Below are 12,544 nucleotides of genomic sequence, written 5' to 3'. Positions count from 1 at the left end.
TAAAGAAAAGACATGCTTCCGGAAATTATATTAGTAAAGAAAAGACGTGGTTCCGGAAATGATATTAGTAAAGAAAAAACGTGGTTCCGGAAATGATATTAGTAAAGGAAAGTCGTGCTTTTGGAAGTGACATTAGAAAAAAAGACGTGCTTCCGCAAAGGATATTACTAAAAAGAAAAAAAACGTGTATTCTGAAATGATTTCATAAAAAGAGAGACATGCTTCCGGAAATGATATTAGTGTAAATAAAACAACAAAACAAAAGATGAAAGAAAGACGTGAGTCCGGAAATGATATAAATCGCAGTTAAGAAGTTATTACTATCAACCTAATTGTAAATATGTTTTTCAAATGTAAGGAGTCGAATTTCTTGATTTACAACGAAAATGTAACATCCTTTACCGACTACACATTTTAAACACAACAAATGAGAAGGAAACAGGTTATAATTAGCCAGAGTTAACAGAATGTGTCTGGCATAAGTTATCCTATATCTAAAGTGAGGGTTACTGGTGTGGTATCAAGTCACGCGGCAGTATTGTGAAACATTATCATAAAATTGTCTCTAGTTCGCTATTTTATCCACAGCTTGAAAGCAGTTAATCCTATTTATCATCCTCACGGTCTATGGTTCATTTCAGTTTTATAAAGCTTTTTTTTCTTACAGTTGTTGGTTTTTTTTTAAAATTATTATTGAGCTATCCATTAGTCGTTGTTAAATCTTGCGACACGATCGAAAACAGTCTTGTCTGTATTTCATTGTAAACTTAAGAAAACAGGATTTTTTAAACTCTCATTCATCCTTATCCAACCTAGAATTGTTCTATAATAAAGCACACAACTGTAAGAGTTGTCACACTTTAGTTAAGCTCTTTTAATTAGCCTTTGTAATTGGACGGATTAGGGATCGGAGAATTGATCTCCCTTATCAAAAGATTAAACTCCTTGACACACTGTTATTATGAATATTTATGAGCAAGTTGGTGTGTATATAATAGCCACGTGCTCTCGTGAATACACACTTTACCAGTTTAAACGTCGTACGTTCGTATATTGGCCTATATTAGCAAGCAACAAAAACTGCTCTGTGTACATTTAACTCATAATTTTAGAACAAATCTAAGTATTTTTCCCAACAAAACAGACTAAATGGAATTGTCCCTTTTGTGTTCATGACTGCAGAAGTTTAATTGCCTGTTAAGTTTTACCGAGCGACTTGCTGTGTGTGGTGTTCGCTTGTTTGGCTTTGAGACGCCCCCTGAAGGATCAGAGCCGTGTTGGTTTCTCATTCCGTGACAGACAGCCGGGCCGTTGAGAAGGAAGGCTACCAGTACGCAGGAAATTACCGTGCCCCCTCCCCGAGTTTGCAGTGTCGTGTCCCAGGCAGGCAAGTTTGGAACGTGTATCCTCACGGAGATTTTATCAGTCTCAAAGCGGAGTGGAATTTCAAAAAATAAAAAAGTTGCGGTTTTCTCTCGTTCATCACTTTGTGAATTTTGCTAAATAGAGCGTTTTCAGGATTAACAAAACTTATGAAAAAGTGAGAAACGCTAGAGAAAGCAGCCATATTCTTATAGCATCGGAAGTACTTATATAAACGTTAAACATGGAATCCTTTGTAAATATTTTGTGTTTGGTTGTGATCCTGTGTGCACTGTCTTTTTGCGAGGGGGCTTACGGGGGTTGTAAGGAGGCTGGCTTTTGTTGCGACGGAAAAAACATCACATGTCACGTCGTTATGGGCAACCCACGGTTTCCAAGGAGATGTTACTGTGACAGTTACTGCCAGGAAACCAATGACTGTTGTCCTGACTACACATCCCATTGTAAAGACGGCAAGGATAAAGGTCAGTTGATATTCTATAATATATTAAAACATGTTCTTATTATGTAAAATCAGTATGATTTTTTCCCAGTCAATATCAGAGTATTTGTAGATGTGATGGTTCCGTTAGACTGGGTATAATTAAAGTAAGTAAGGAAATCCTGTCACGTCCAATTTTCCACTTAAATCTAATTATTACTAATTAAATGGTGTAAAAACCGAACATTGAACTCAGTCATCGAAATATGAAGATTTTCAATGCAAATCTAAAGTATGTATTTTAAAGGAACGACAACATAACTATACATTGGTTCATAGACTACTGAACCCATTAGGACTCAGATTTAGTTCAGTCAAATTCCTCTGGGGAAGATTTATATATATACGGTACAAATGATTTCTTTGGATTTAATGTATTTGATACAGAATTAGGAAATATGTTAGATATTTTCATAAAATGTTTCAAATGTGGTCAGATTCAAGACACCAGAGGAACTGGACCCCGCTTTTGAAAATATTATGTATTATAGTAATCACATTTGAAGTTTCCTTAAGGTCCAAATTCTCCACTCTTCAGTGTTCAGGAGCCATGTTTGAAAAAAACCCTCAAATTGTGTGTAAATTTTGGTTAGCCTGTGGGGAGCCCCTGACCAGAAGTGGTCCCCCCTGTGGAGCCTGTACCAATAATGAACCCTCACAGATGTGTACAACATTTCCTCTAGTGTAAGCTGACTACAGATAGAAGGCTCCTACACTAAGTCTCCCTGGGGAGCTAGCCTCCCCTAGTATATATACTTAGGGTAAGTTTTGCCTGTCTTTAGTGTATACAAATCTATCCAAGTTGGGTTCCAGCCAAGAGTTTCAACATTTCTCAGTTCTCAAACAGTTCAGATTCCAGAAAATCATAATTGTGTCCTTTAGAATAAAAGTTTGACCAGAAATAAAACACTACTTTTATCGTCTCGCATCCTGCTACTTAAAACTGAGTTTGTAGTGTTATTAAATATGCTGAATGTAATACAAGTGTCATCTAGACTTTGGTTTATTGGTGGGAATTCTGAAGTATATCAAAATTTTGTTACCGAGCTCCCTCTCTAAGCTTCACTAGAGTATTAGCCAACTTTACATAGATGGATATGAAGATGACATAGATGAAACATTATTAAGAATATGTCATACTTTCATACCCTCTCCTGTTCAATCAACGGCTCCAATATGGCGTTGCTTGTGTTTGAAGTGAACTGTTTAGTTATTAATGAAACTTAATATGTGAAGTAGTGTGTGATCTATCAGATGAGGAGAAGTTTGAAGACAAAAGATTCTCAGTCAGTGCTGGCTCAGATTAGTTAACATATATAACTTCAAATACAGTCTTTTATAAAACTGGACCCGATGAAAGGATCTAAGTTTTGAAATCCAAGACTTTTTTTTGGAAACCTTGTGTCATAGTAAGATGTATTCTGACATAATATTTATTCTATTGCCACCTTTGTCACACGTAAGGACTGCCCTGTTCATCCAGGGACCTCTTTATAAGCTACATCAAAACCAAAGATATGTAATTTTGATTTGTTGTAAACCTAAAAAAGACAACATCAGGTGTACTGAAACCAAAGCACATCACTAGTACTGAAACCAAAGCACATCACTAGTACTGAAACCAAAGCACATCAGGTGTACTGACACCAAAGCGCAGGTGTACTGAAACCAAAGCACATCAGGTGTACTGACACCAAAGCACATCACTAGTACTGAAACCAAAGCACATCAGGTGTACTGACACCAAAGCGCAGGTGTACTGAAACCAAAGCACAGGTGTACTGTAACCAAAGCACATCAGGTGTACTGACACCAAAACACACCAGGTGTACTGAAACCAAAGCACAGGTGTACTGAAACCAAAGCACATCAGGTGTACTGACACCAAAGCGCAGGTGTACTGAAACCAAAGCACAGGTGTACTGACACCAAAGCACACCAGGTGTACTGAAACCAAAGCACACCAGGTGTACTGACACCAAAACACACCAGGTGTACTGAACCAAAGCACAGGTGTACTGAAACCAAAGCACATCAGGTGTACTGACACCAAAACACACCAGGTGTACTGAAACCAAAGCACAGGTGTACTGAAACCAAAGCACATCAGGTGTACTGACACCAAGACACACCAGGTGTACTGAAACCAAAGCAAACCAGGTTTACTGAAACCAAAGTACATCACGTGTACTGAAACCAAAGTACACCAGGTGTACTGAAACAAAGCATAGGTGTGCTGAAACCAAAGCACATCACGTGTACTGAAACCAAAGTACACCAGGTGTACTGAAACCAAAGCACAGGTGTACTAAAACCAAAGCACAGGTGTAATGAAACCAAAGCACACCAGGTGTACTGACACCAAAGCACATCAGGTGTACTGACACCAAAGCACACCAGGTGTACTGAAACCAAAGCACAAGTGTACTGAAACCAAAGCACAGGTGTACTGAAACCAAAGCACATCACGTGTACTGAAACCAAAGCACACCAGGTGTACTGAAACCAAAGCACAGGTGTACTGTAACCAAAGCACACCAGATGTACTGACACCAAAGCACATCACGTGTACTGAAACCAAAGTACACCAGGTGTACTGAAACCAAAGCACAGGTGAACTGAAACCAAAGTACACCAGGTGTACTGACACCAAAACACATCACGTGTACTGACACCAAAACACATCACGTGCACTGACACCAAAGCACATCACGTGCACTGACACCAAAGCACACCAGGTGTACTGAAACCAAAGCACACCAGGTGTAAATTTTGCCATATTTCTAACTTAGATGGATGGAAACGATTCCATTTGCTATCTGGCCTGGTAATAAGTTTTCTTGTTATAGTTTGTTAAAATCAGATCATCAGGTTCCCAATCCATTTTCATCACGAAATCCTAATAACAATTGAAAGCCTGTGGTTCTTGACTCAAATTCAGAACTTGAAAGTGTAATGTCAGTTCTATGAAAAAAGATAATTTATTTACTTTGTTTCGCCTCTGGTCATTGTGATCACCAAAGGATATTTATATAGATGAGATAAGATCTTGGTTCAGTAAAAAAGATTTCTTATTAAAACATAATAGGTTTTTAATGCTATAAACAGCTGAATCTTTTTTCCATTGACTGTAAATTGCAAATTTGCAAAATTCTTTCGACCCATATCTCTCTGGATCCACCTTTGAAGTTTCTGTCACAGAAATGTACATTGTATATATTTATGAGGTAGGCAGGACTTACATGTGGGATGTGTGTATGTTCCACTCCTATATATATATGTAGGTATTTATGAGGTATAGAGGCAGGACTTGCATGTGGGATGTGTTGGACTGTTTACACAACATAAACAAAGCTAATCTTATCATCAAGCCTATTTCTCACTTTATTTTGTTGACACAGAAGACAGACTTCAAAGAGTGGACACTGACAGTGTTGGTTTACAAAGATAAAATACAAACCGGCCAGCTAGGTACACCTGGACAACAGGGGGCTAAAGCAGACTTAATTATTTTAAATGGATAAGAATTAACTGCTTCATTGTGTTGGAATTACATTGTAAATCCTCAGGTGTTAACCTGACTTTGCAATCCACTGGCTTTTTGTGAAATACAGAAAATATAGAACCAGGATCTCAAGGTTTTCACAACCAAATTTGTAAATTTGATAGTAGATTAACAGGATGTGTAAATATACAACTTGATAATATAGAACTCTAAACTATTTTGTTGTTATATACAGTATCTGTCACCAAGCTGATAGGTCAGTGGGACTTGTACAAAGTGTTAAATACAGTCTCTGTCACCAGGCTGATAGGTCAGTGTGACTTGTACAAAGTGTTAAATACAGTATCTGTCACCAGGCTGACAGGTCAGTGTGACTTGTACAAAGTGTTATATACAGTATCTGTCACCAAACTGACAGGTCAGTGTGACTTGTACAAAGTGTTAAATACAGTATCTGTCACCAGGCTGATAGGTCAGTGTGACTTGTACAAAGTGTTATATACAGTCTCTGTCACCAGGCTGATAGGTCAGTGTGACTTGTACAAAGTGTTATATACAGTCTCTGTCACCAGGCTGATAGGTCAGTGTGACTTGTACAAAGTGTTATATACAGTCTCTGTCACCAGGCTGATAGGTCAGTGTGACTTGTACAAAGTGTTATATACAGTCTCTGTCACCAGGCTGATAGGTCAGTGTGACTTGTACAAAGTGTTATATACAGTCTCTGTCACCAGGCTGACAGGTCAGTGTGACTTGTACAAAGTGTTATATACAGTCTCTGTCTCCAGGCTGACAGGTCAGTGTGACTTGTACAAAGTGTTAAATACAGTCTCTGTCACCAGGCTGACAGGTCAGTGTGACTTGTACAAAGTGTTATATACAGTCTCTGTCACCAGGCTGATAGGTCAGTGGGACTTGTACAAAGTGTTAAATACAGTCTCTGTCACCAGGCTGATAGGTCAGTGTGACTTGTACAAAGTGTTAAATACAGTATCTGTCACCAAACTGACAGGTCAGTGTGACTTGTACAAAGTGTTATATACAGTATCTGTCACCAAGCTGACAGGTCAGTGTGACTTGTACAAAGTGTTAAATACAGTATCTGTCACCAAGCTGACAGGTCAGTGTGACTTGTACAAAGTGTTAAATACAGTCTCTGTCACCAGGCTGACAGGTCAGTGTGACTTGTACAAAGTGTTAAATACAGTCTCTGTCACCAAGCTGACAGGTCAGTGTGACTTGTACAAAGTGTTAAATACAGTCTCTGTCACCAGGCTGACAGGTCAGTGTGACTTGTACAAAGTGTTAAATACAGTCTCTGTCACCAGGCTGACAGGTCAGTGTGACTTGTACAAAGTGTTAAATACAGTCTCTGTCACCAGGCTGATAGGTCAGTGGGACTTGTACAAAGTGTTAAATACAGTCTCTGTCACCAGGCTGATAGGTCAGTGTGACTTGTACAAAGTGTTAAATACAGTATCTGTCACCAGGCTGACAGGTCAGTGTGACTTGTACAAAGTGTTATATACAGTATCTGTCACCAAACTGACAGGTCAGTGTGACTTGTACAAAGTGTTATATACAGTCACTGTCACCAGGCTGATAGGTCAGTGTGACTTGTACAAAGTGTTATATACAGTCTCTGTCACCAGGCTGATAGGTCAGTGTGACTTGTACAAAGTGTTATATACAGTCTCTGTCACCAGGCTGATAGGTCAGTGTGACTTGTACAAAGTGTTATATACAGTCTCTGTCACCAGGCTGATAGGTCAGTGTGACTTGTACAAAGTGTTATATACAGTCTCTGTCACCAGGCTGACAGGTCAGTGTGACTTGTACAAAGTGTTATATACAGTCTCTGTCTCCAGGCTGACAGGTCAGTGTGACTTGTACAAAGTGTTATATACAGTCTCTGTCACCAGGCTGACAGGTCAGTGTGACTTGTACAAAGTGTTAAATACAGTCTCTGTCACCAAACTGATGTGTCAGTGTAGCTTGTACAAAGTGTTAAGTACAGTCTCAGTCACCAAGCTGACAGGTCAGTGTGACTTGTACAAAGTGTTAAATACAGTCTCTGTCACCAGGCTGACAGGTCAGTGTGACTTGTACAAAGTATTAAATACAGTCTCTGTCACCAAGCTGATGTGTCAGTGTAGCTTGTACAAAGTGTTAATAACAGTCTCTGTCACCAAGCTGACAGGTCAGTGTGACTTGTACAAAGTGTCGAGAAATACAATAGTTTCTTGTCACCAAGCTGACAGGTCAGTGTGACTTGTACAAAGTGTCGAGAAATACAATAGTTTCTTGTCACCAAGCTGACAGGTCAGTGTAGCTTGTACAAAGTGTCGAGAAATACAATAGTTTCTTGTCACCAAGCTGATGTGTCAGTGTGACTTGTACAAAGTGTCGAGAAATACAATAGTTTCTTGTCACCAATTTGAAGAAGCATGTTTCATGGCTGAGAACCTTGACTGGAATGGATACGTTTGTCTCCAGCATGATAAGTCATCACTCTTCCCACAGAGCGAAAAATTCACTGTATATTTCATACAAAGATATACCTTGTTATGGATTGAGGAATTTTGCTATTTCATTAGTCCACCTACTAAATTTAAGGTAAGACAGCATGTAATGTAGAGCATATAGCAGAACATGATACTTATGGTTGGCTTCAAGTTTCATTACAAGAGTTGTTCATTCCTCACATTTCTTCTCACACATCTATTTCATTCAGCATCAGCTACAGATACAGCTACTACTGGTTCAGCACAGCAAGTAGCTGTATAATAATGGCTCAGTTATGTCTGTTATTTCATCTAAAAAGCGGGAGCTTTGTGTATCTTCTTCCATGAAAATGTCTCTCCCCTGATATTCTGCTTTTTTTTGTTTATTTTGAGGTAGGTTGTGTGTGGTAGTCCCTGTGTTGAGTGTATCCTGAGGTAGGTTGTGTGTGGTAGTCCCTGTGTTGAGTGTATCCTGAGGTAGGCTTTTGTGGTAGTCCCTGTGTTGAGTGTATCCTGAGGTAGGTTGTGTGTGGTAGTCCCTGTGTTGAGTGTATCCTGAGGTAGGCTGTGTGGTAGTCCCTGTGTTGAGTGTATCCTGAGGTAGGCTGTGTGGTAGTCCCTGTGTTGAGTGTATCCTGAGGTAGGTTGTGTGGTAGTCCCTGTGTTGAGTTTATATAGTTCTGTTATGGTAGTGCTATCATGGTTTATTATGTGGAAATCCTTTCACAACACTTTTATACAACTTTTCTCAGTGAAGTGTCCCAAACGACAATAGCCTGATGGGCACTGAACTAGCTAACAAAAATTACCCTTTCATATGGGGAGGTTGTATTCACCCAATACAAAATCCAATTTCACAACTCAGCAATATTTTATTTCAGTGAAAAATGGGTTAGTTTTTGTACCTGTAGGACCTAACATCATTCACACAGAAAAAAAGCACACAGAAAAATCATAAATAATGAACGATTGTTTATTTCAAAGGAGTGATTTAATCTTGACCTAATTTTATCTGAACATCAAGTTGTAGTGATTGAACGGTAGAGAATTTGATCTGGTATGTAAGTAAAAATTGGACACAATAGCGCCACTGTCTTCTCGGATAAAGGTGATTTACTATTTGGAAACACGCCATTTATAGTGAACTTCTTTATAGGAAAATCTACAGAAAAAAACCATTTACAGATAGCATAAGTTTAACTATGAAATATTATACACAAAATAAAAAGTATTTTTCAAGTAAAATTTATCAGGGAAATTAAAAAAAAAGACTTACAGGTGTGCACCTGTATATCTGTTTGTAATGCCACATAAGAGGTTGACTGAGATAGACAAGCCTCTCCTTTAATAATCTCAACTAGACTGATACAGGTAAATGCTCACCTGTATTATAGTTTTAAAAATCTTTACTGACATTGAATGAAACAATGATGTTCTTATTTTGTATTAAAGTTGAACATTCGAGATGGATTAACCGTGCAGTATCAACTCCATACATTTAGCTGACCTTTGATATAGGGTCAGTCAATATTTTCCTTGTTGGTCAGTGTGTCTGTCTTGTTGTTAGTCAGTGTGTCTGTCTTGTTGTCAGTTAGTGTGTCTGTCTTGTTGTTAGTCAGTGTGTCTGTCTTGTTGTCAGTTAGTGTGTCTGTCTTGTTGTCAGTCAGTGTATCTGTCTAGTTGTCAGTCAGTGTGTCTGTCTTTTTGTCAGTCAGTGTGTCTGTCTTGTTGTCGGTCAGTGTATCTGTCTTGTTGTCAGTCAGTGTATCTGTCTTGTTGTTGGTCCAGAACAAGTTATAATGAAAACGTCTGTCCAGAACAAGTTATGATGAAAACGTCTGTCCAGAACAAGTTATGATGAAAACGTCTGTCCAGAACAAGTTATGATGAAAACGTCTGTCCAGAACAAGTTATGATGAAAACGTCTGTCCAGAACAAGTTATGATGAAAACGTCTGTCCAGAACAAGTTATGATGAAAACGTCTGTCCAGAACAAGTTATGATGAAAACGTCTGTCCAGTACAAGTTATGATGAAAACGTCTGTCCAGTACAAGTTATGATGAAAACGTCTGTCCAGAACAAGTTATGATGAAAACGTCTGTCCAGAACAAGTTATGATGAAAACGTCTGTCCAGAACAATGAAAACATCTGTCCAGAACAAGTTATGATGAAATATGGGCCCCAGGAAAATATAACCAAAGATGGTGTATTCTGTCTAGTTTTAAAACTTCTACAATTGTAACAATAGAAGGTTATGACTTTTATATATATACCATATCATTCTGTAAAATGTGATAAAATCAAATGAAAAAATGAAATTGCAGTTGGCAGGAAGACAGTATGGGTAAAAATCTTAAACATATACATTTTGAATATATACACTTAATTTCAAAAATGTGAGTCAGATGTACTTGTATAAGTACCTGGGTTGAAGGAGCCAAAATCAGGACATGTAGACCATGAGGATTGCTGGTTATTTACTACACTCTTGGCAGGTCATTATAAAACAGCAGAAAATGAGTTTGATTGGAGAGTAAGAGTTGTTATATTGTGTGATATTGTAGTACAGTTGTTATATTGTGTGGTAGTGTAGTATAGTTATATTGTGTGGTAGTGTAGTACAGTTGTTATATTGTGTGGTAGTGTAGTACAGTTGTTATATTGTGTGGTAGTGTGGTACAGTTGTTATATTGTGTGGTAGTGTAGTACAGTTGTTATATTGTGTGGTAGTGTGGTACAGTTGTTATATTGTGTGGTAGTGTAGTACAGTTGTTATATTGTGTGGTAGTGTAGTACAGTTGTTATATTGTGTGGTAGTGTGATACAGTTGTTATATTGTGTGGTAGTGTAGTACAGTTGTTATATTGTTATATTGTGTGGTAGTGTAGTACAGTTGTTATATTGTGTGGTAGTGTAGTTATATTGTGTGGTAGTGTACAGTTGTTATATTGTGTGGTAGTGTAGTACAGTTGTTATATTGTGTGGTAGTGTAGTATATTGTGTGGTAGTGTAGTATATTGTGTGGTAGTGTGTTATATTGTGTGGTAGTGTAGTACAGTTGTTATATTGTGTGGTAGTGTAGTACAGTTGTTATATTGTGTGGTAGTGTAGTACAGTTGTTATATTGTGTGGTAGTGTAGTATAGTTATATTGTGTGGTAGTGTAGTATAGTTATATTGTGTGGTAGTGTAGTACAGTTGTTATATTGTGTGGTAGTGTAGTACAGTTGTTATATTGTGTGGTAGTGTAGTATAGTTATATTGTGTGGTAGTGTAGTACAGTTGTTATATTGTGTGGTAGTGTAGTACAGTTGTTATATTGTGTGGTAGTGTGATACAGTTGTTATATTGTGTGGTAGTGTAGTACAGTTGTTATATTGTGTGGTAGTGTAGTACAGTTGTTATATTGTGTGGTAGTGTAGTACAGTTGTTATATTGTGTGGTAGTGTGGTACAGTTGTTATATTGTGTGGTAGTGTAGTACAGTTGTTATATTGTGTGGTAGTGTAGTACAGTTGTTATATTGTGTGGTAGTGTAGTACAGTTGTTATATTGTGTGGTAGTGTAGTACAGTTGTTATATTGTGTGGTAGTGTAGTACAGTTGTTATATTGTGTGGTAGTGTGATACAGTTGTTATATTGTGTGGTAGTGTAGTACAGTTGTTATATTGTGTGGTAGTGTAGTACAGTTGTTATATTGTGTGGTAGTGTGATACAGTTGTTATATTGTGTGGTAGTGTGATACAGTTGTTATATTGTGTGGTAGTGTAGTACAGTTGTTATATTGTGTGGTAGTGTAGTACAGTTGTTATATTGTGTGGTAGTGTAGTACAGTTGTGTTATATTGTGTGGTAGTGTAGTACAGTTGTTATATTGTGTGGTAGTGTGATACAGTTGTTATATTGTGTGGTAGTGTAGTACAGTTGTTATATTGTGTGGTAGTGTAGTATAGTTATATTGTGTGGTAGTGTAGTATAGTTATATTGTGTGGTAGTGTAGTACAGTTGTTATATTGTGTGGTAGTGTAGTACAGTTGTTATATTGTGTGGTAGTGTAGTACAGTTGTTATATTGTGTGGTAGTGTAGTACAGTTGTTATATTGTGTGGTAGTGTAGTACAGTTGTTATATTGTGTGGTAGTGTAGTACAGTTGTTATATTGTGTGGTAGTGTGATACAGTTGTTATATTGTGTGGTAGTGTAGTACAGTTGTTATATTGTGTGGTAGTGTAGTATAGTTATATTGTGTGGTAGTGTAGTACAGTTGTTATATTGTGTGGTAGTGTAGTATAGTTATATTGTGTGGTAGTGTGGTACAGTTGTTATATTGTGTGGTAGTGTAGTATAGTTATATTGTGTGGTAGTGTAGTACAGTTGTTATATTGTGTGGTAGTGTAGTACAGTTGTTATATTGTGTGGTAGTGTAGTTTAGTTATATTGTGTGGTAGTGTAGTACAGTTGTTATATTGTGTGGTAGTGTAGTACAGTTGTTATATTGTGTGGTAGTGTAGTACAGTTGTTATATTGTGTGGTAGTGTAGTACAGTTGTTATATTGTGTGGTAGTGTGTGGTAGTGTAGTTGTTATATTGTGTGGTAGTGTAGTACAGTTGTTATATTGTGTGGTAGTGTAGTACAGTTGTTATATTGTGTGTGTGTAGTACAGTTATATTGT

The 12,544-nt window shown here is 37.7% G+C and overlaps 1 protein-coding gene across 1 annotated transcript in view; it reads left to right on the top strand.

Moving 5' to 3' along the window:
- Positions 1 to 1,181: 1,181 nt before the first annotated feature.
- LOC132559145 (somatomedin-B and thrombospondin type-1 domain-containing protein-like) overlaps positions 1,182 to 12,544 on the top strand; it is a 58,485-nt gene continuing 47,122 nt past the window's right edge. Inside the window, exon 1 of the mRNA XM_060223754.1 lies at positions 1,182 to 1,847. Coding sequence (XP_060079737.1) covers positions 1,607 to 1,847 — 241 coding nt within the window. The 5' untranslated portion in view covers positions 1,182 to 1,606. The remainder of the gene's footprint in view (positions 1,848 to 12,544) is intronic.

The sequence above is a fragment of the Ylistrum balloti genome, unplaced genomic scaffold, assembly GCF_031769215.1.
Source record: "Ylistrum balloti isolate Yb309-2 unplaced genomic scaffold, AGI_CSIRO_Ybal_v1 Utg370866, whole genome shotgun sequence".
Classification (NCBI taxonomy): domain Eukaryota; kingdom Metazoa; phylum Mollusca; class Bivalvia; order Pectinida; family Pectinidae; genus Ylistrum; species Ylistrum balloti.
Note: the sequence above shows the minus strand (reverse complement) of the source record. Positions and strands in the feature narration are given on the sequence as shown.